The sequence below is a fragment of the Trachemys scripta genome, chromosome 4 (genome assembly GCF_013100865.1).
Source record: "Trachemys scripta elegans isolate TJP31775 chromosome 4, CAS_Tse_1.0, whole genome shotgun sequence".
Lineage (NCBI taxonomy): Eukaryota > Metazoa > Chordata > Testudines > Emydidae > Trachemys > Trachemys scripta.
This window is the reverse complement of record NC_048301.1, coordinates 102236863-102260908: the sequence shown is the minus strand read 5'-3', so window position 1 is coordinate 102260908 and position 24046 is coordinate 102236863. Positions and strand designations below refer to the sequence as shown.

The 24046-nt window shown below is 42.5% G+C and overlaps 1 protein-coding gene across 3 annotated transcripts in view; it reads right to left on the bottom strand.

The window, feature by feature from the left end:
* The window catches only part of LOC117877249, a 30360-nt gene extending 8128 nt beyond the window's left edge, over positions 1 to 22232 (bottom strand). For 2 of the 3 annotated variants that reach the window (XR_004645663.1, XM_034770179.1), the window contains exons 1-8: positions 18848 to 19080; positions 12889 to 13242; positions 11724 to 12050; positions 10874 to 10984; positions 9567 to 9968; positions 5933 to 6244; positions 2608 to 2922; positions 449 to 760 (exon numbers count right to left, since the gene is read on the bottom strand). Coding sequence is in view for 2 of the 3 variants with exons in the window: in XM_034770179.1 (XP_034626070.1) it covers positions 449 to 760; positions 2608 to 2922; positions 5933 to 6244; positions 9567 to 9968; positions 10874 to 10984; positions 11724 to 12050; positions 12889 to 13242; positions 18848 to 18923 (2209 nt within the window). In the remaining variant the exon portion in view is untranslated. Of the gene's footprint in view, positions 1 to 448; positions 761 to 2607; positions 2923 to 5932; positions 6245 to 9566; positions 9969 to 10873; positions 10985 to 11723; positions 12051 to 12888; positions 13243 to 18847; positions 19081 to 21757 lie in introns of those variants that run through there. The other variant, XM_034770180.1, reaches the window with a different exon arrangement.
* Positions 22233 to 24046: the final 1814 nt, after the last annotated feature.

The window sequence follows — 24046 nt, the reverse complement described above, 5'->3', positions numbered from 1 at the left end:
CTAACAAAGGTCTTCAGGTGCTCAAAGATGTAGATAAATACTTGGTTGGATTTATGAATGGGTCTGGCAGGTTAAGTGCCCAACTCCCACTGAAAAGCAATTGGAATTAGGCACTGATATATTGGTGCCTTCTGTAGATCTTACTAGGTTCCTATCTGCATCTTTAGGCACATGTCTACCTTTGAAACTCTGGCCCTATATCTTTTCAGCAGACTCCATTTATGGGACTCCCATGCAGTCCTGACTGGACCCTAAACTGCCCCTGGCAAAACACAAATAGGGAGAGCAATAGCCAGGTGAATCTCATTGTTGCTAGAGGGTATAATTTACACCCTCCTGCACCATGGTTGGTGGATCTGGCCCTCTATCTGTAAAACAAAAATACTTTTTTCCTAATCTCTAGAAAACTCATTGCTCTATCATAGACCCAGAGACTTGTTAAACATACCTGGGAGTTTTAGATACACATTTTTTCTAATGGGCTTTGTCAGAGTCTTGTGCATCACCATTACACCAATCTTTCTGCCATAATCTCGAGCAGAGGGTATTAGCTGAAGATCAGAAGATGTGCAGAAAAGGCCCCTTGTATCCTGCTTTGGCTCTTGTACTGATGAACCCTTCTTGATTTCATTGTTCTCCTGAAACCACCGCACTTGAATATCGTTGGGATAGAAATCCATGATTTTGCAGGTCAGAGAAAGGGGTTTTCCATACTCCACATCATTTGGACTAAGAACAATACTTGTAATTTTTGGGAAACCTGCAAAAAGTGTTGAAATGTATTTTATCTGCATAAACAAAATTAATATTCAAGAAAGTACTACTATTGTTTGTGTTAATGTTAAATATATACAGAGTAGAATGTGAAGTTGGTAGCTAGTGGGTCTGATACACAGGAAGTAACCAAAGGCTCAGGGTTATGGAAGTGACTGTGCTTTTGGCAGTTTAAATATATTTCAAGAATAACTTTGCACCCCCCATAAATACATGTGTATAACTGGCCAAGAGAAGTGAAGTCCTACACTCAATTTGATGACATTTCTGTTTTTTATCTGGATGTAATGCAAGAATTCTTAAATGCTGCATCTGCTTAATTCCAAAAGTTCAGGAAATGTTATAGACATCAGTGGGCAGAATGCTACTGATTTTGGTGAAAAATGGAAAATTGGAAAGTGGAATGCATGAAGATGGGCGCTAGCATCTGGTTAGCGTAGACAACAGCTTCAACCGCTTATCTAATTGTCTATAGATCCAACAACCAGTTGATGGCACTCATTAACACATTCCCGCCTAACTCCCCCTCTGCCATCTAAGCTCTGCCCATCTTCCCAATAAAGTTTAATATGGTGACTTATCTCCCAGAGAGAAGGGGGGGGACTAAAAACAAACACAAAAATTGTAAGGGGGAAATAGAGTGATACCCAGAACCCTTGGCATGGGCTGGAAGAGGGGAGTAGGGAGCATGGAGGAATGAGAGTGTATCCAAAGCACTCTGGAATGGAAAAATGGGGGACCTTGGCAGAGGGCAAGGGGAAAAATGGGGAGCACACAGATCTTACCATGGGGGAGGGCTAATGGAGGGAGAAAACAGAAACCCTGGCATGGAGGAAGAATGGAGAACAATGGTATGGGCCTCGGGGGGGGGGGGGATACAGACCCCTGACATTAGAGAGGATGTGAGAGTGCAGGGAGTCCCTGCAAGAGAGGGGGATGTGGGGGTGGCATACAGGGAGTTTGTGGTAGAGAAGGGAGGGATGCAAGGGGTGCCTGGTGCGTGCAATGAGCTTGACCTACAAAAGCTATGAAGTTTGACCCCCTAATTTATATACCTCTCAGTAACTGTTCAGTTACAGAGCTTTTCTAAAAAAATAGTTCCTTCTTTGCTTTTTGGTTGAGCTCCCAGGAAGTTACTTCATACTTTTAGTCTTTAAAAAGACACAGAGAGGGAAATGTTCCATAACACCTAAGAGTGCTTGTTTTCTAGTTGTTCATAAATTTTTCAAGCTTCCAAGAGTCTCTTAAAGCCTGAGATTGTTAAATTTGCCTAAGAGATTTGGACACTGAGTTCCCATTAAAATTACTGGCAATGCGGTATCCAGATCCTCTCAATGGTTTTGAAATTCTCATCTAAATCTTTCTTTACTGAGTATTTTTCTCTACCTTGCACACACACTGGCTTGTTGTTGTAGGGTTGCTTGTCAGAAATCTGTTGGTTATTGACACTGGGACAAGTAAGTGTTTTACTTGAATAAATTATTCTATGTTCTACCCTCTACATACAAGGGGAAGGGAGCAGATCCTTGCGGAGCCAGACTGAGTGGTGAAGAGAGCAGGAGCAGCATTTTCACTGCATGCTCACTCCTTCTCCTCACCACACCTCATCTCTGTGGGGGCAGGGTCTGTGGCCAGGGGGGAGCTGTGCTATGGTGAAGATGCACCACACAGTATTCCTCCTGAGTCACTAATCCGATATCTCCAGAAGAGTTAATGCTGGTCCAAACAGTATCAACATCTGCTCTAGGCCTGTGCCCTTCCCATATAAGGTAAAGAAGACTAAAGGAGAAAGCAGGAGTACCTTGCACAAAGAACAGACAATTAAATACTCACCTTTTAACATGAGGGGATGGGACTTCTTTGTACTTCTGTTGCAATGGATGACTTCAATAGTGAACTCCACTGCATGGTCCTCAGGTTCAGGTGTAAATGTCACCTGGCTTACTCTGTGGAACAGGTTTGTTGCTGTATCAAGTTGAGGGTCCTGGGTTTTAATTGCAGCCTCGGTGAGTTCTTCAAAGCCTCTTATCCAGCGCACCTGACACTGTGCTGGGTGGTAATCTGTCACCTGGCAAGATAATGTGACGGCCTCCCCACTCTCGGGGATACTGGGCTCACATACAATATTTGAGACTTTTGGAGTAAATACTGCAAATAAAACAACAAATAGGGCAAAAGTAAAATGATTAGGAAGTGAAAGAGCACAGAAGTAAAAGTAGAGACTTTCCACTGTTACTTGCAGTATTGCTGTAGCCACGTTGGTCCCAAATATTAGAGACAAGGTGGGTGAGGTAATATCTTTATTGGACCAACTTCTGTAAGAGAAAGAGACATGCTTTTGAGCTACATAGAGCTCTTCTTCAAGTCTGGCTTTTCCCAGACTCAACTAGGCAAAAGTAGAATGATTAGGCGGTTGAGAGAAAACAGAAGCAAAAGTACAGACCTTTCGCTGTGTTTCTATTAATTAGAAATTCACAATAGCTCACAATACTTCCAATGAGAGCAAAGATCTTAATGGCTGTATGTGAGCAAAAGGAGAGGAAGGAGAAAAATAACAGGAAAATAGGAATGAAAATGGGAATAAAACTGAGGGGAAGAGGTAGAGACTCTAAATGATACAGTTCTGTAAAAAATTGCACATCCTGACTCTCAGAAACAGAAGTGTTACCTCTATGAAAGTCTCTTTCATTATTTGATGTCTTATTTTATTTATATCTTAGGGCTGTCGATAAATTGCAGTTAACTCATATGATTAACTCAAAAATATTAATCATGATTTAAAAATTAATCGCAGTTTTAATCTTACTGCTAAACAACAGAATACCAATTGAAATGTATTAAATATTTTGTATGTTTTTCTACATTTTCATATATATTGTATTCTGTGTTGTCACTGAAATCAAAGTGTATATTTTTGATGATAAATATTTGACTGTAAAAATGATTCACCTCATACATGTACTGTAGTGCAATCGTGCAATCTTTTTGTCGTAAAAGTGCAACTTACAAATGTCGTTGGTTTTTTTTGGTTACACAACTGCACTTAAAAACAAAACCATGTAAAACTTCAGAGCCTACAAGTCCACTCAGTCCGATTTCTTGTTCAGCCAATCGCTAAGACAAACAAGTTTGTTTATATTTACAGGAGATAATGCTGCCTGTTTCTTATTTACAATGTCATTAGAAAATGAGAACAAGGCATTTGCATGGCACTTTTGTAGCTGGCATTGCAAGGTATTTATATGCTAAATATTCATATGCCCCTTCATGCTCTGGCCACCATTCCAGAATACATGCTTCCATGCTGATGACACTTGTCAAAAGAAATGTTAATTAAATTTTGTGACTGAACTCCCTGGGGGAGAACTGTATGTCCCCTGCTCCGTTTTACCCACATTCTGCCATATACTTCATGTTATAGCAGTCTCGGATGATGACCCAGCACATGGTGTTCATTTTAAGAACACTTTCACTGCAGATTTGACAAAACGCAAAGGTACCAATGTGAGATTTCTAAAGATAGCTACAGCACTCGACCCAAGGGTTAAGAATCTGAAGTGCCTTCCAAAATCTGAGAGGGACAGGGTGTGAAGCATGCTTTCAGAAGTCTTAAAAGAGCAACACTCCAATGCGGAAACTACAGAACCCGAACCACCAAAAAAGAAAATCGACCTTCTGCTAGTGGCATCTGACTCAGATAATGAAAATGAACATGCGTCGGTCTGCACTGTTTTGGATTGTTATCGAGCAGAACCTGTCATCAGCATGGACACATGTCCCCTGGAATGGTGGTTGAAGCATGAAGGGACATATGAATCTTTAGCGCATGTGGCACATAAATATCCTGCAATGCCGGCTAAAACAGTGCCATGAGAACGCCTGTTCTCACTTTCACGTGATACTGTAAACAAGAAGCAGACCGCATTATCTCCTGCAAATGTAAACAAATGTGTTTGAGCAATTGGCTGAACAATAAGTAAGACTGAATGCACTTGCAGGCTCTAAAATTTTACATTGTTTTATTTTTGAATGCAGTTTTTTGTACATAATTCTACATTTGTAAGCTCAACTTTCATGATAAAGAGATTGCACTACAGTACTTGTATTAGGTGAACTGAAAAATACTATTTTTTGTTTTTTTACAGTGCTAATACTTGTAATCAAAAATATAAAGTGAGCACTGTTTACTTTGTATTCTGTGTTGTAATTGAAATCAATATATTTGAAAATGTAGAAAACATCCAAAATATTTAAATAAATGATATTCTATTATTTTTTTAATCACGCGATTAATCACTATTATTTTTTAAATTGCTTGACAGCCCTAATATATATAATATATATATATATGATTTCCCAGAGGAATGCTTCAGAGAGTAAAGCATGCCACATTTATGTACAGTAGTTTACAAATGTCCCCAACCTCCTTGAGAACTGAAACTTTGCATGTGTAGGCATCAGTTTGGGATCAGAAAAGAAAAGTTGGTAACTTGAACCAAGCACAGGATTTTTAAAGAAAACTCTGGGGGAGGCATTTGTTCTTGGTTTTCTTTTATACATAGTAAAAGAATAAAACGTGATCCTGCACTTACCCACTCATTTTCTAGTCAGGCAAAACCTGCAGTGATTTCAAAGGGTATTTTGCCTGCACAAGGAGTGTAAGATCTGGCCTAGAGATAGAACAGGGAGGCCTTGTCTTCACTAAGAAAAAACGTGGTTTGTTATGGATTTTTACACATGTAAAAAACCAAAATTTCAATACGTGTTAGTTCACTGAGGTGACACCAAAACTCCTACTTATTAAAATTGTAACAGTCTTGTCTACCGTAGGATTTTAATGTGTGTTAATGTGTAAAAATACACCCCTTTTCCTAGTGGGGATGTGGCCTTTTGATGAAATTCACCCCCGTGCAAAGATCTAGCAGCTCTAAGCCTATGCAGCAGTTAAATCCACAAAATATGGCTTTGATGGTGTCTAGGCCTTCTGCTGGCCCTCTGTGGAGGGTTGTATTTCACCTTTTAAAAGAGAGCACCTGAGTAGTGCAGAAAGTCACCCAAAGATCGATAATTTTTCTTTTAAAAGCAATGTGTATGTTATGGTGATGGTCATTACAGTTTTCATTCTACTAATAAAATAGTATTTTGAAAATTAACTTACTCAAATTTTCCAGCTTCCAAGAAGATTCTTTATACTGGTGTGAGCCTTTAAGTTTAGCTTTGCATATGAAGCTCCTTCCAGTGTCCTCAACTCCAAGATGTAATATTAAACTACTGGTGCAGAAGAAAAGTCCATCTGGTCCCCTTGTCACATCACTAATGAAGGGTTCCTCTGGCACTTCATCACCATCTTTATACCAAGCCAAATCAATTGTTTCAGGGAAAAAAGAATGAATTCTGCAAGTCAAAGTTATAGGCTCATCTGGTCTTGGCACATCTGTAGAACACAGGATTGGATCCAACACTGGCACGGCTAGAAAGGAAAACAATGAGATTTGCGCATTTAACAAGAATCAGCTTTTTAAAATGTGATGATCAGCACCTGACCAGTTCTGTAAGGTACTGAACACCATCTGCTCCCATAGAAATCAATGGGATTTGGGGGTGCTGAGCATCTTTCAGGAGACCTTATGTCTAAATTTTTCTACCACATCCATCTCATTTGCTATCTTAATACTTAGCATTCAACATACATGAGTGTCATAATTCACTCAGATAAAATATTTTACAGTAGGCCAAATAAAATACTGAGCTCAGGTACACCTAAAGGTGAACTTAAAAGATCAAAATCACAAAATAAAAGGTTAAATTCAAGCTTCTCTCTCTGCAGACGTCTACATGTGTTTGCAAGTGAGATTTTCTGATGTTTATTCAGGAAAAATATCTACCTCACTGCCCACAAGAATCCCTTTGGATATCTATCAATATTATATACTGAACAGAAAGCAGACATTACATACTGCTACTTCTAACTTTAGGCAGAAAGTTGCTTCATTAATGCATTGTATGTAGAGCTACACACTAATACAACTGTTCTATTAAGCAGTCAGTCAGTTTGAGAAAGTAGGGTTACCATATTTAAAAAACAAAAAAAGAGGACATTCCACGGGGCCCCGCCCCTTTCCCACCCCCGGCCCCGCCCCAACTCTGCCCCTTCCCCACCCATTCCCCAAAGTTCCCGCCCTAACTCCCCCTCCTCCCTCCCAGCCATGCGAAATGGGCTGCCCAAGCGCTACCGGCTTCATGGTTTGCTGGGCAGCCTCCAGACCCTGCGCCCCCGGCTGGAGCTTCCCCAGCACAGCTGGAGCCCGGGAGGGGAAGCGCCTAGCCGGGGGCACAGGGTCTGGAGGCTGCCCGGCAAACCATGAAGCCGGTAGCGCTCGGGCTTCGGGCAGCCCCTATGCCTCCAGACCCTGCGCCCCCGGCCGGGCACTTCCCCTCCCAGGCTCCAGCTGCTGTGCTCCTCCCCTGACTCTTTGGCTCTGTTTAAGAGCCAAGCTGCCCGAGCCAGCGCTACAGGCTTCGGGCAGCCCCCTTGCCTCCGGACCCTGCGCCGCTGGAGCAGAGCAGCTGGAGCCAGGGAGGAGAAGTGCCCGGCTGGCGGCTGGGGTCCGGAGACACGGGGGCTGCCCGAAGCCGGTAGCACTGGCAGCTTGGCTCTTAAACAGAGCCGAAGTCTGAGTCAGGGGAGGAGCAGAGCAGCCACGGGAGAGGAAGTGCCCGTCCATATTTTTCCCGGACATGTTCGGCTTTTTGGCAATTCCCCCCGGATGGGGGTTTGATTGCCGAAAAGCCGGACATGTCCGGGGAAAAAACAGATGTATGGTAACCCTAGAGAAAGCACATGACTAACTGTCATCTCAGTTCTAGACCCAATATATAAATTTCAGGAGCAGATACAAAAGATTGATTAACCTATAAAGAGCTTGAAATCAAGAATGCACTGTCAATGTCCAGGGGAAGAAATAATTCTCAATCTACATGTAACTGTTCCCATTCCAACACTGAAAATGTGATGCCAAGACAACAAATCTATCTTAAGCAGCTAAACTCAACCATGTTGTCAATGACACAGTAGAAAAGTTCTGTGCTATGGGGTCAAGTTCAATATACAGTTAGTGCCTGGTTTTAAATGAGAGTTGGTAGATCTGGATCCCATTCCAATTAAGGAAGCCCCTTTAATTTTAACATGCCACAGGCCAGCGTGCTAGCAAGGCATACTTCACAGTGTCTGTAATTGCTTCTTGACTCTATGTATATCTCAAGTTTAACCTTTAAGTTCTCTAATGCAAAATCTAAATGATACTTTCTGAATACTTAAAAGGGTCTGTTATTCACAAGTATCCATGTCCAAGCATTCCAAATGAAAACTAGGGAAACACCTTGTGACTTTACTAGTTCTTGGAAAAATATGAGAGGATACCTAAGAATTCAGTACTGAGATACTAACATTACCACATAGATAGGACATAATCTGTTACCAACAGCAATGCCAAGTAAGGGTAAGTAAAGCCAAAGATCTTCAAGCAAAGGGAATCTGGGGCAAAGTGAATAGCTCTTATAACCTCAGAGACAAAGAGCACCCAGCCTCAAAATGCCATGACTGGAAAAAACCAAGGTTAAATGCTGCCTGAATTTCCCATCAGATGGCTTTGCAATGTGGAGCTAATATTCATTTTGAGGAGAAATATTTTATTGTAATGCCAGCTATGAACCTGTCAACAATAAAATTGTCAACAAAAATAATTACAAAATTATTCAAGATAGCTAAGTCCAAAGCTGACTGCGAAGAGTTACAGGGGGATCTCAAAAAACTACGTCACTGGATGAAAAAATGGCAGATAATATTCAACATTGAAAAGTGCAAAGTAATGCATGTTGTAAGAAATGGTAGGGTCTAAACTAAATCTTACCACTGAATAAAGAGATCTTTGAGTCATCATGGATAGCTCTCTGAAAACTTCAGCTCCACACAGCAATGATCAAAAAAGCTAACAGAATGTTAGGAACTACCAGGAAAGGGATAGCAAATAAGACAGAAAATATCATAATGCCACTATATTGATCCATATTGTGCCTGCACCTTAAATACTGTGCCCAGTTCTGGTTGCCCCATCTCAAAAAGGATACAGTGGAACTGGAAAAAGTTCAGAGAATGGCAACAAAGATTATCAGAGGCATGGAACAGCTTCCACACAAGGAGAGACTAAAAAGATTAGGGCTGTTCAGCTTCAAAAAGAGACAATTAAGGGGGAATATGATAGGGGTCTATACAATGATGAAGGGTGTTGAAAAAATGAACAGGAAAGTGTTATTTACCCTTTCCCACAATACAAAAACCAGGGGTCACCCCATGAAATTAATAGTCAGCAAGTTTAATACATGCAAGAGGAAGTACTGTTTCAGTCAACACATGGTTTACCTGTGGAACTCACTGGTATGGGATGCTGTGATGGCCAAAAAGTATAACTGTGTTAAAAAAAGAACTAGTTAAGTTCACGGAGAATAGGTCCATTAATGACTACTAGCCAAGATGGTCAGAGACATAACCCCATGTCCTGGGTGTCCTTAAACATCTGACTGCGTGGGAGGGGAAGACAGGTGGATCACTCCAGTATTGCCCTGTTCTGTACACTCCACCTGAAGCTCTGGTACTGGCCACTGTTGGAGACAGGATACTGAGCTGGATTAACCATTGGTCTGACTCAGTATGGTGCAGTTCTTACGTTCTTAATTCAGACAGTGACTGAACTTGAAGAAACTAAAGTTTGCGTACTGCAGAGCACTTTGCTTACCTATGACCTTCAATTCCGTTATTGCCATAGCAGGACGTTGCTGAAGGGCCTCGTGTATAATTTCAAGAGAAATCTCTGCCTTGTTTAGCTCATGCACGTTTGGAGATATATGAATGATGCATGGAACTTCAAAAGTGCCATTATCTAGTGACTTCAAGTATATCTGAAACTGAAAATTCTTTGACGTAGACAGGAGAGCAGCACTTTCCTCATCTCGTTGAATGTCATCCTTTTCACTGTTCCAATAGTAAATTGTCTCCTTTTGTTCTTGTTGATACTTTTTCAGAAAAAAAGCTACGGTTATAGGTTTTGGACGAAAGCCGGAAAATTGACAATACAAAGAAGTGTCTTCTAAATGTTTCATTTCCACATTCCCTATGAATGCCATTATTGTTGGTGGAACTGCAATAAAATATATAAGTTAGTTGCACGATGCACCATGTTGTGAAGAATAACAAACTAAAAAGTGAAGTGCAATTTTTCTACCTCTACTGTATAAAAGTTACACTGTATTTCTATATGCTGAAGCATTGTGCTTACCAACATGAACTATCTTTATCAATGCTGTATTTTTTTAATATACCATATGGTTGAATTCCCTTGATTCAAATGCCCCAATTGTTGTTTCTTCTCCACAGTCCTTGGCAGATAAGTGACTATATGGTCAGATACATATAGTCCTCAAATTTTCAGTCTTTCACATGAATCTTTCTCAATAAAGGGGTGATCTGAGCAAGGGTTTCATCTCCCTTTTTATGTCTCAGTATTTTTTCTGTACAGTTAGTACTAAAAAAATAGATCATATTGTTAAAAGCTATCACTTTAAGTTAGTTCCAGTTACTACTGATGCTGTGTTCGTATGGAAAATTTCAGAATGACACTCACCTACTAAACCAAAAAAAGGCAACTTTAAGAACAAATCCTTTTGTGACAGTATATGAAAGCAGAGCATTTCTTACCAAGCCTGTCACTTCTCCTATTTAATACCTATCATGTTCCAATTTGTTTAAAATGTTCTAGTAAAATACAAAATGATCCCTATTTTTTTCCCAAAGGGCTTCAGAGGCATCTGAAGGATTCAGTGAAAATGGGGGGCTGGATAAGCAGGGGAACAAAAGCAATGGTGTGTACTGCTTTTGGGACATTTGACTAACCTGCATTTAACTGACGGGCAGCTAAAGAGCATGGTGATGTACTGATTCTTGTTAGTTTGTCCACTAGTGTTAGCTCTTGTGAATATTTGAATTCTAAGTCTATTTGTTTCCATTAATATATCATTAGCACAGTGCACTTTTAAAACTACTTACTTTTCTTAAAACACTTATCGTACACGAAAACTCCCAAACCGAGCACAATAATACAGGCTATTATTGTTCCAATGATCACTCCAATTAAAATGCTTGAATCGGACCTGGGGGCTGTGAATGGAAAAAAAATCTGATAATCCTAAACTTGCTCAAATCAAAGAATTTAGTGAAACATATCTACTCCTTCATTTCCTTGTTGAATATTTGAAATGTCACACACAAGTTAATGTAGGCCTAAAATTATTACCCATTGAACTACTCAAGAGACCATAGAATAACTGCCAGGTATGTTTTGTGGTATCAGATCAGAGCTTCCAAAGGCCATAATAAACGACCACTAAGAGTACTGAAACGCCCACTTAAAACATTACATATTTGCAAACCTTCAAGAATGAAGACCACAAAAATGTGTTGCAATGTATTGTAGAGTCAAAACCATCCTTTTGTTAAAGGCAAGTCTTGATCAACTCAGTGAGCTCAGAGAGGCACCAAAACGTTGTTAGCCCGACCTACCACCAAAAATACACGCCACTAAGATGGTACACTTGGAACAGCTCTGATATTCAAAGGTGTGAGTGGCACAACATATTTCAACCTCTTCTTTTTGTAAACTGGCTCTCCTTGGCTGCTCTGCCACTCCTCCCACTCCATAGTTGTTTCTTTGAGTGTCATTGCATGGCCAGTTCTCCTGCCCTGCTGTCTATCTCAGATGACACCTGGTATCATGGCACCCCAGGGATAGCAAAAGGTTGACATGGTTTAAATTCCTTCAAAAGAGGTCTAGACACAGCATTCTGGAACACATGACATATCAAAAGAAAAGAGATAAGACCCTAAAGGGGATGGATACCTGTGACAGTCAAGACGCTATTGAGAAGTAAATCGTCAGGAAATGTTTTGTGACTCACAATACATCTATAGACATTTCCATTATCTTGCAAAGACGGTTGCAGCCTTAATTTACTAGTGACATTAAATGTGCCGTCTTCATTTTCTACAGAGGCTCCTGTGCAGATATCCTCTGCTGCTACGCTACTGTCCTGGTTATTCTTTGAAATCTTCATCCACTTAATGTCAACCAAATTTGGATAGAACTTATTGACTTCACATGACAGAGTCTTCTCCTTGTCACTTTCTATTATAACTTCTTTTGGAGACAGGCTGACAGTTGGTTGAGCTGTATGAAGAAAAAAGTTAGAGTACGTTAGATTATAATCATAGCGATGGTGACACTTTAATAATGTTAGTTTTGTTGTGACACACACATTACCTAAATGTCTGGTATGTGTAATGTTTAATCTTTTTTTCCCTAAGCGTGTCATCTTTCCCCAGAAATATGACTGCAGTAGGGAATATTACTTGGATGATAAACAGCACAAATGTTCATTAGGACCTTGTCGGTTTTGTTATTCTCTGCTCTTTCTAAAAAAAAATAGAGCGAGAGCAAATAATAGTGTCCCAGATTTAGAGCATTTCAGACTAGTGAAAATGCCACTGCAAGTCTAAGGTTTGGATAATGAAAACCTTATCTGGCTAGAACCTTAACGATTATGACAAACAGGCTTACTTAGATCCATATTTTCACTCATCTGCAAAAAAAATCATGGAAAGGGAATATTTAGACTGATACTACTGTGGAGATGTTGCAGGGGAAAATGAGCTGCAGTCTTCTCTGCTTGTAGCAAGGAAAGTGACAGTGAATAGAGAACAGGGACTGTGCCTCTCCAAGGCAACTAAGATGGAGATGTATAGGAAACCTCAAAGATGAAGACTGCAAATCCACATATACATTCCCAGGGCAGGTGTGCTCGCCAAACTCCTGCCATCATTACTGGCAGCACAACTTACCCAATTTCTTGGGCTATTCCACTTATATCATGCAATTCCCACTCCTCCCCAGAGGCTCTATGGGGTGAGCAAACTAGTACCACTAAGATGGACTCCCATATTCAAATCATCTGCCTTCAAGTCCCCAGGATACAATATGAAAGAAATACTACAATAAAATCACTTACCAACTACCTCTAAAACAGCTGTTCCCTGAGCATCAAAAGGGGTTACAGTAACGTGGCAGGTATATGTTCCTGCTTCCTTAAACTGTATCTGTGGTAGAAAGAGTGCAGCATTTCCTCTTCTCAGGTCACTGTCAGACATATTGGCCCCATTTCTACGAGGAAAATGTTCTCCAGTCAGAAATGTGAATACTTCCTCTTTTTGGTCTGCTCTTGGAGGCTTAAGATACCAGGTAACTCCCACATTCTTGATATCCAGTTCTTCTGTCTTGTACCCAGAGATCGTGCATGGTATGAAGATGTTATCATTCAGTGACACTATTTGTGGGGTGCTTCCCATCCGCACTTGAAGAGTTTCTTCAAAACAGAAAGTATATATTTTGAGTAATACATCCTAAAGGCAAGGTTCCTTTTAAAGCAGTTATTTGGCTGAAGGATCATTCAATATTTTAGTAGCCTGTTTGCTCACCCATAATCCCCTGTAACCTGTCTCAATGGAAATATAATGAAAGCTTTCCTTCCTAAATTGATAATGACTTTGTGAACAACAATTTTTGCTTTTATTTGAATGAAATAATAGAGATAACACAGACTAGTTGGGTGGCCCAGGCCCTTAGGAACTACAGTGCAGGAGGAACTTTAGAAGTGAATACACTGCATATTACATGTAATACACTGGAGCTTTGTGGTAGAACTACAGCAGCACCTAATAGAAGAGAAATGTGCATTCTATCCATCCATCCATCCCAGGTATTTATATGGATCCTATTACCATAATAGTTGAGTACCTCAGGCTCTTTTATATATTTTATCTTCACAGTACCCCTGTGGTAGGGAAGTGCTATTATCCCCATTTTACCCATGGGGATATGATGCACAGAGAGACTGAATGACTTGCCCATGGCCAAGCAGGAAGTCTGTTGTGGAGCGGAGAACTTAACCCAGTTGAGTCCCAAGCTAGTGCCCTGAGCACCAGACTCAGTGTCCCAGTCAGAAGCCACTTGTCCATCTCCTCTAAAGGAAAAACTGTGCTGCTTGGTCCCCATCACCATTGGGGTGAGGGGAAGAGGGACACACCACCAATTCCTTGTCATAGAATTATAGAAGTGTAAGACTAGGAAGGGACCTCAATAGTTCAGTCCCCTGCACTTAAGGAAGGAATAAGTAATAACTAGATTTGTCTAATCCAGTAGTTCTCAACCCACAGCCCGCAAGCCACTTGCGGCCCAATCAGCACACAGCTGTGGCCCATGTGACATCCTCAGGGCCATACAGGTAGTTTATATCTTGTGTGGATGCAGCCCACATAACACATAGAGAGCTGCATATGTGGCTCACAATGGTAAATAGGTTGAGAACCATTGGTCTCACCTGTTCTTGACCTCCAAAGACCGACATTCCTCAACCTCCCTCAGCAATTTGTTCCTGTGCTTAACTACCCTGACAGGAAGCTTTTCACAATGTCCAACCTAAACCTCCCTTACCTCAATTTAAGACCATTGCTTCTTATCCTATCCTCAAGGTTAAGGAGAACAATTTTTCACCCTAATCCTTGTAACCACCTTTTATATACTTGAAAACTTATCATGCCCCCCTCAGTCTTGTCTTCTCCAGACTACACAAACTCAAGTTTTTCAATCTTTCTTCATAGGTCATGTTTTTTAGACCTTTAATCATTTTTGTTGCTCTCCTCTGGACTTTCTCCAATATGTCCACATTTTTCCTGAAATGTGGCACCCAGAACTGGACACAATACTCCAGTTGAGGCCTAATCAGCACAGAGTAGAGCGGAAGAATGACTTCTCGTGTCTTGCTTACAACACTCCTGCTAACACATCCCAGAATGATGTTTGCTTTTTTTTTTTTTTTTTTTTTTTTTTTTGCAACAGTGTTACACTGTTGATTCATATTGAACTTGTGATCCATTATAACCCCCAGATCACTTTCTGCAGTACTCCTTCTTAGGCAGACATTTCCCATTTTGTATGTGTGCAACTGATTGTTCCTTCCTAAATGGAGTGAGTACTTTGCACTTGTCCTTATTGAATTTCATCCTATTTACTTCAGACCATTTCTCAACTTTGTCCAGATCATTTTGAATTTTAATCCTATCTTCCAAAGCACTTGCAACCCCTCTGAGCTTGGTATTGTCCACAAACTTTATAAGTGTACTCTCTATGCCATTATCTAAATCATTGATGAAGATATTGAACAGAACTGGACCAAGAACCGATCCCTTCGGGACCCCACTCAATATGCCTTTCCAGCATGATTGTGAACCTTGATAACTACTCTCTAGGAATGGTTTTCCTGCCAATCATGCACCCCTTATAATAGCTCCATCTAAGCTATATTTCCCTAGTTTGTTTATGAGAAGGTCTTGTGAGACCGTATCAAAAGCCTTACTAAAGTCAAGATATACCACATCTACCGCTTTCCCCCATCCACAAGGCTTGTTACCCTGTCAAAAAAAAAACTATTAGATTGGTTTGATATGATTTGTTCTTGCCAAATCCATATTGACTGTTATTTAGTAATCTTCTAGGTATTTGCAAATTCATTGCTTGATTATTTGCTCCATTATCTTGCTGGGTACTGAAGTTAAGATGACTGATCTGTAATTCCCCAGGTTGTCCTTATTCCTATTTTTATAGATTGGCACTATATTTGCCCTCTTTTAGCTCTCTGGAATTTCTCCCATCTTCCATGAGTGTTCAATGTCTCTGATATCTCCTCAGGCAGCTCTTTGAGTATTCTAGGATGTATTTCATCAGTCCTTGCTTACTTAAAAACCTCTAACTTGTCTAAGTATTTTTTAACTTGTTCTTTCCCTATTTTCGCCTCAGATCATACCTCATTTTCACTAGCATTCACTGTGTTAGATGACCAATTGCTACTAACCTTTCTGGTGAAAACTGAAACAAAAAAAGCATTTAGCATTTCCACATTTTTGTTGTCGTCTTTTCCACTCATTGAGTAATGGGTTTACCCTGTCCTTGGTCTTCCTCGTGCTTCTAATGTATTTGATTTATGTGAGCTCCTCTTCCCTTCCCAAACAATTCCCCAACTTGCTTCTGTGAAGAAGGGGTAAGATGTTCCTGCACTGAGCCAACAGTTGTGGGATAAATCCCAGTTTATATGACAGTGAGGGGTTACCCCATCCATGGCTACTGTATAATCAGCCCTAAGGATCTGGTCCAACAAGAATGGCTGGCATCCTTTTACAAGCCTATTTTTAGTGATCATGCAGGGTATGTCTGCACTGCAAATGAAAAATGTGATTGTAGCACATGTAAGCGTACCTGTGGTAGCGTTAATCTAGCTAGTATGGATAACAGTGAAGTGTAGACATGTTGGCATGGCTTTCAGGATGGGTTAGCAACAAGAGTACATACCCAGAGTCCTTGAAGGGCTTGTTCTTGGATTTCTGGCACAGACTTAAGCATGGTCTAGCAACCCAAGTATTTTGTTGTTTATACTTCCTGAAATTTCAGTTACTTATTGATTAAGAAGCAATCACACTATGTAGGTTTGGGGCCTCGCTTGGGTCTATATTGCTATAAAATTTTCCTTTGTTTTATTCCAAATATCTTTTATTTTGGTGAAATTTCTAAAAATGTAAACTTACATTAACTTTTTAAAATTAGGCTTTGAATAAAGAATTGAGAGCCTTGAACAAGGAACCAACTTCAGCTTTGAGTTAGGTGGGAGGATAACTGATTCCAGGGGTGAAAGTAACTTAAGAGACTTACCAGTATGCAGGGCAGCCAAGATCCTAAGCAAGGTGGGGGGGCAGCTCAATCGGAAAGGGCAGGGCTGGGGCCAGACTCCCCCAGCCAGCCCTCCAGCGCAGCCCAGCGGTGATGTAAAGGGCCCGGGGTTCCCGGCTGCCACCGCCAGTGCTGCCCCGAGGCTCTGGCACTGATTTAAAGGGCCCCAACCCTGGGCCCTTTAAATCGCCACCGAGCCCTGGGGCGCCCAGCTGCTGCCGCTACCACAGCCAGAGCCCCAGACCCTTTAGATCATTGTCGGAGCGAGGTGGTAGCAGCGGCCAGGAGCCCCGGGCCCTTTAAATCACCGCGCAGAGCCCCATGGTAGCGGTAGCGGCAGCCGAGAGCCCCGGGGCTCTGGCAGCAATTTAAAGGGCCAGGGGCCCCGGGGAAGCTTCCCCCTGCCGGTACAGTCAGCTGTGTACCTGCTCTTACCCGTACGCCATACCAGACCGGACCAGCTTACTTTCACCTCTGACTGATTCTGAGATAACAGGAAAATGCCCCTAAAACTAGTACTTCCTGAAGAGATGCAGCAATTTATCATTCGGGGCTAGTCTACACTAGAAGCACGGCACTACAGTGGAACAGCTGCACCAATGCAGTTGCACCGCTGTAGTGCAGCTGGTGAAGACGCTCTATGCCGATGGGAGAGAGTGATCCCATCAGCATAATCACTCATCTCTGCGAGAGGCAGTAGCTATGTCAGTGGAAGAAGGTCTCTTGCCGACATAGCGCTGTCCACACTGGCACTTAGGTCGGTGTAACTTTCGTCGCTCAGGGGTGTGGATTATTCACACCTCTGAGCAACGTATGTTATACTAAAGTGAGCTCTACATAGACCAAGCCTCCCTAATGATACTTTCTGAAGTGATGTGAGCCAACATGGTGCTATGCGTGGGCATGGAGGGTAAGTCGTAGTCAGAAAACCTGAATCTACTAGACGGGAGGTAGGCAGATTCTTTCTTCTAGAAGGGAGGTAGACAGATTCTTTCTTCGGGGTTTTTTGTTTTTTTTTTTTTTGGTCTGAATTGAGTGTTTCCATCTTGAACAGTCAACCCAGCAACAGACCAGCATGAGTGTGTTGATGTTGCAATCCTTCATGTGCTCTTGCCTACTTAAAAAGAGTACCAGCCTAGAGGTATGCAGCTTAAGTGGCAATAGCTTGTCCCAGATTCCAGTCCAACCAACTTATTTTTTATTTATATATAAATAAAAAAATTGTACAATGAGCTGTGCTAAAATTTGTTAAAGAACCCTGGGACTCATTTATATGAGCTACACTCTTTGAATAAGGTCAAATTTGCATTTAAAGACTGATCTTACATTTATATAGTGCAGTTCATATAAAAAAGTCCCCATGTGTTTTTAACTAATTTAAGAACAGCTGATTGTACAAATTACTGATAGAGGGGAATCTGCTCACCATGTAACCAACTCTGTGGTTAATCACAACTGATTAATAGCCCACAGCAACCTACAACCCTAGGGTATAGAACAGGAAGCACAGCAGAGGCTACCTCATTGAAAATACAGGGGGAATTTAGGCTGGTACAGTAGTGGCTTGAGATCTAATTACGTTAGACCTAACACTCAAACTCTTGCCATGAGAGCATAACAATAATTAATAAACAGTGAAAAGAAGCACTCCGGTACCAGTCAGAGTGGGGATTGTCACTGACTCACTAGCACCACCTCCCCACCGGGCTCAGCCTCCAGTTGTGACATTTTAAACGAATGGCCCTTTGTAAGTTAAATATTAAACGTCTGGTTTAAACAAACAGCCAGGGCCAGGGTAACCCTGGAGCCCCAGGGAGAGGCCAGATCGGATTGGCAAACAGAGGCGAGAGAGCTTTGGGGAGGCTGGGCCCAGCCCGGGAATCGGAACACGGAGCAGTTACAGCATTAAACCAGACACCAGCTGTGCCAGGCAAACTGACCCCTGCAACGAGAGGGGGGAGCCCCTCAAACCCTCCCCAGCCCACCCCGCTCCAGGGCCTGCGACCAGCGCCCCAGTCCCGCAGCTCCTGGTGCCTCTGCAGGCTCAGGACGCCAGTGACACTGGCCCCCATACCCCTTTGCCCAGGGGCACCCGCAGTTTGGCCTGATTCTGTACCGAGGCCTCCCGCAACTCTTATCGCCGTGGCCCGTGGATCTCCCTCCCGGCCGCCCCCGGCTGAGCGCTTGTTCACCTGCCAGCTGGAGCAAGCCGCCGAGACCCAGGAGCAGCAGGCACCGCTGCCCAGCGGAGCCCCCTGCCCATGCCATGGCCCGCGGCCGATCCAGCCAGGGGGCGGTGGTCGCTCTGCTCTGTCCACCCCGGATCTGAGCTCTGTCAGTCTGGTCGGCAAAGAGACGTCGTTTCGCTTTTACTTTCTCTCTCTGGTATCCTTAGCCCCAAGAAGGGTGCGGTGTTTGTAGCCTCGGGACGGGGTAGGAGCTGGCAGGCTGCATGACTTGTACTTTGTACAAGGAAACACCAGTCATCTTCTGACTTTGCCTTTGGGTGTCCCTCACGCAAACACTAAAAGCTGGGAAATATTTGTTTTTAAAAGCCCTGACCAACCAGCTTCCACCTCCCCACCCCATCCCCCAAATCCCTACCCCGACAAAAATGTAAAACCTGACAGAAAGGGTCACCCAAGGAGAAATGAAGGAATCTTGTAGCTGCTAGCCTCTCTCTGGGAGATGAAAAATAGTCCAAAACTAGAGAAATGGCTTTACAAATGTGGGAGGTTATTATGGAAAAATAATGCACCAATTACATACCCAGCAAATTAGACATATGACAAATAGGTATTTAGTTACCATTCATTCAATACTCTAAGTACGCTCACCTGCAAAAAAAACCCAGCACACCTGTCCATTATTCTTGAATATTAACATTCCATAGACTCACTGGTTTGAGAAATATGTGTAAATCAGAAATTTCAACTCCATTTGGTGAGATTACCAGCAACAACATGTCCTGGGTAGTGTGAGGAGAATGGTGGTTGCACCCAGTTGGGGGAGAAATCTGATTATTATATTCCTGTATAAGGTTTCTCTAAACAAAGCTCACTGTTGTGGTGTTTATCATTTGTCCCTGATATTTACATGGCAATGATTTGTAAATAGATTAAAGTGTGAAACCAATGTTTACTAATGTTAGTCTTAGAATTTTTACCAAAGCCAAGATGCATGGCAATTATTTAAAAATGTCCTGTATATAATACTTATCGCTTAGTGCACCCCTAGACTGCTGGAGGAAGATAGAAGCAGCAGCCCTGTAGCTAAGGGGGAGCATGAGAGGTCACTGCCCCCCTGGAAATCTCTTTCCCCACCTCTCTGTAGAAATAAGATGTGTTCCAGTTTTTTCCCCTCAGTTTCTGTCTGTTTCCTCAGATGAATGATTGTAGTCCGAAGGCCCAGAGTTGTAGTCACAATTCCAGTAGCCCATGAAGGGTGAGTTATTGACTGTGTTTCAGCTAAGTGAGTGTGGTGACTGCATTATGTTGCTGCTATAATAAAAGACACCGGTAAGAAAGTGTATACAGAAACTGCATCTGCAGGGAGGCATCCAAGGTACATGAAGTGGCAAAGTGGGGACATAGGGCTCTGTGCTGCAGTTTCTACAACCAGACCCTACCTACCTGTTTGGAGGGGGGAGAAGAGAGGAGAGAGTTCCTTTCGAACTGAGAGAGAGGAGAAAGCTCCTTTTGGAGTGTGTAAGAGAGCATCGATGGGCTGACCAGAACTAGAATGCTCCTGTAGCGTCCAGAAGAAACCTTAGATGAGCTGTACACTGTGACTGTGACATAACTGCAGAGCCAAGGAGAATCCCTAGATTGGCTGGCAACAGTATTGTGAGTACCATTTCTGTTAAAGCTGAAAAGGCCTTTTGTTTTCTTATAGGATGTATGCACACCCTGGCAGTGCTGGTGGAATGGGAGCTGCTATGGACTTTATAGCAAATCTGGATTTTGCAACTGGAAAAATCCATTTTCTCAAGGCAAAGGTTTAATCAAACAGGAAAACTGCTTAGTCCACTTGAATGCAGTGGCTGATTGAAGAAACGCTACAGGGTTGGGGGGGAAGGGGTTGTTTTGTTTTGATATTTCTTCGTTTGTGACACTTAGGGTCTAGACACTCCAAAGGGAGATCTGAGAGTCTAAATCCCAAAGAACGTGCAATTGAATCAACTGGTTGTATACAATATTACTGTGTTAAAATATGTCAAGCAAGGTCTCTTATGAAAATTTGTAACATGCTGAACCTGTTGGTTATTATGAGATACGTATACAAACTGTGATTGTGAGTTTATGTATTTGTGTATATAAACCTGTGCTCATAATTTGTGCTGCAACATTCAGCTACACCTCACTGCGGGGGGGTGAACCAATCAGACACACAGGGCCACCTCCCCAACCAGACAAGACTCTGACTAGCCACAAGCACTTAGCATTGTACAATCCAGAAAAGAGAAGGGTGGACTATTAAAATTAATGGGGAAAGCATTGAAGCAACTTGAAACTGAAAAGAAAACCTTAGTCATGGAAAACTAAAAAAGGAGGGAATTCCCCCTCGCCCCCCGAATAACCATGGGTCACCACGCAAACAGAGAAAAACCTTTTAAAAACAGGCACCTCAGCACCTATAAAAAAATCCCGTATCATGAGGAAAGCTCCAAAACTTGATGTGGTAGATTCAACATACAAAAAATTTACTAAATTTATTATTTCAGTTTATTCGTGTGCTCAATAACTGAATTATTAATTTGATTATGATGTTTATTTTACCATAACTTCATTTTAGAGGTGCCACAATTGCTGCTTTGGTCTCACCCCCACAAATTGAAAGAAACAGGTACTATTTAAAAATCTTGGCAAAACAGTGATAGTCCACTCAGCCACAAAAAAACCATCCCATTTGAATTTTGTTTCTTTTTCACTGTTAACAAGTCTGATAGACATGGCTGGGTTTGTAAACACAAGTAAAGATAGAATTTTCTTTCGTCTTAAGAAAATCCCCAGAAACAATATGTCTTGGGTGGTGTAATGAGGCTCATAGCCACCCCCCTGCACTCCTTTTTGGTCAAATATGGCACTCCATATGCTCCTTACCTCAGTTTCCTCCAAAGGTGGGACCCCTCTGCCTTCACCTAATGGGTTGGCATAGACAAACTGGCTTAGCATTCTGGACAAGAAACTTAAATTTAACTTCTTCTGGGGTAACAAGTCCAACTAAATGTCGAAACAAACAAAAGGTTATTCCACCCCTCACCCCCCCCCCAGGGATGTTCTCAGCCCAATTTCTCAGCTCCTTCTGGTCTATCTTTAAGTTTTTCCCTGCTTTGTTAGAGCACTGACTTCCAGGCTGTCTTCCTTGGAGTCCCTCTGACAGTGTACCAGTCACTAGAGTTCCCTACTTCTTGCAGATCCTACTTCAGGACTTTCCATAGGAGCCTGACTGCTTCTTGTAGTTCCTCTCTCTGAGGGAACATCTATCTACACTGCAAAACAAACAAACAAAAAACCCCTACAGCAGTGAATCTCACATCCTGAGTCTACAGACTCAGGCTCATGCTATGGCACTAAAAATAGCCATGTAGATATTCCCGCTCAGGCTCTGAAACTCAGGGAGAGAGGGGTGAGTTTCAGAGTCCGAGCGGGAATGTCTACATAGCTATTTTTAGCACTGTGGCGCAAGCTTGAATCTGTAGACTTAGGCTCTCAGACTTACTGCCGCGGGGTGCAGCGTAGACATACATTTAGTTCTCTCAGCCCTTATGGGCTATGTCTACACTACATTGTAAATCTGGGTCAATGGGATCCAGGCTTGTGGCCCTGGTGTTTCCAAGCCCATACTTGAGCATTCACACTGCACTGTAAACCTGGATTTACAATTTCTGGACTCAGGTCTCATTGCCATGCTAATGTGTCCATACTGCACTATGCAGACTGTCTGATTTGGTTCTGTAGCTTGAACTGCGTCCATAATGCAAAATGACAGGGCTTAGACCCAAGTCACAATGGGACTCGGGCTCTGACTACCCCTTAGCAGGACTTGGATCCAGAGTGCTTGCTGACCCAAATCAAACCGATTTGTGTGTGGACGGAAGAGGTACTTGGGCTCAAACCTGAGTCAGAGCCCAGGCTTAGGATATGTTTACATTGTAAAAATAAACCCACAGCAGCGAGTCTCTGAGCCCAGGTCAACTGACAAGCTCTGGGGCGTGTGCTACAGGGCTAAAATTAGCCATGTAGATAGTCAGACTCAGGCTGGAATTAGGCTCCAAGACCCTCTCCAGTGGCTGTATTAGGCACCTGCATCCCATGTAACTGCAGGGGACTGCCTGACATGGTGACTCAGTTACTTGTCCATGGTGACAAATACAGCTGTAGTGGAGCCCGAACCTGTCCTACCTGTGCAGAGCATGCCATTTTGTTGAGCAAAATGGCATCCTCCATGCAGCGTGACCTCACACATACAATGCATGGGACATCACACTGTGCAGCACTGTGCTCAACAAAATGGCGTCCTCTACAGAGGTAGGGGCCCCGGAATTGAACTTTGCGCGGAGCCCCCATGGAACAAACGCTGCCCCCTCTGCCAGAGCCCAGTCTCCAGCCAGAGCCCAAACATCTGCACTGCTATTTTTAGCCCCATAGCACAAGCCCTATGAGCCCAAGTCAGTTGGCCCCGGCTCTGAGACTTGCTGTCATGAGTCTTTTTTCACAGTGTCCAGGTACCCATAACGTGCAGGGTAAACATACCATTTGATATCCAGGTGTTCATCAAGCTCTCACCTGGCCTCATTAGTCCTCACCCCACCTTCTCAGGTTGGGAGGCAACTGATTATGGTACAGGCAGGGCTGGCCCCAATGCCCTTTACAGAGGCAATCAACCCCACATGGTAATATCCCATCACATACAAAAATGAGATTAACATATCCCTAAATAAAAAGCTTATGACAGTGATTTGTACACTTGTTAAAATGTCAGAAATAACCCATTCTAAAACATTACAAACCCTACTTATGCTTATAACATTGTTTGCTAGTGGCCCAGCATAGTGCTATTCCTAGATCACCCTAGAACCAAGCTTTCTAGAGAGGACCATGGGAATTATAAGCTGTAGCAAGGCATTCTGGGAGGGAGTGCCAGGAAAGGAGCCTTCCCTCAGAGCAATAAGAGACTTAGAAACAGCAAGCTTGTCTCGTGGGTTTCTCTAGGTTGGACTCTAGAAGGAGCGTGGGCAGTGACTAAAGGTGTGTCAGAGAAAGTGTGTGCCAAAAGAGAGGAGAATAGGGCTGGTGGGTCTTATTTTTGTTTGAGGACTGGAGGGGCTTTGTTTAGCAAGTGCCTTTGAGATGAAGAAGGTGACTTGTGTACTGAAGCAGGGCTTGTGG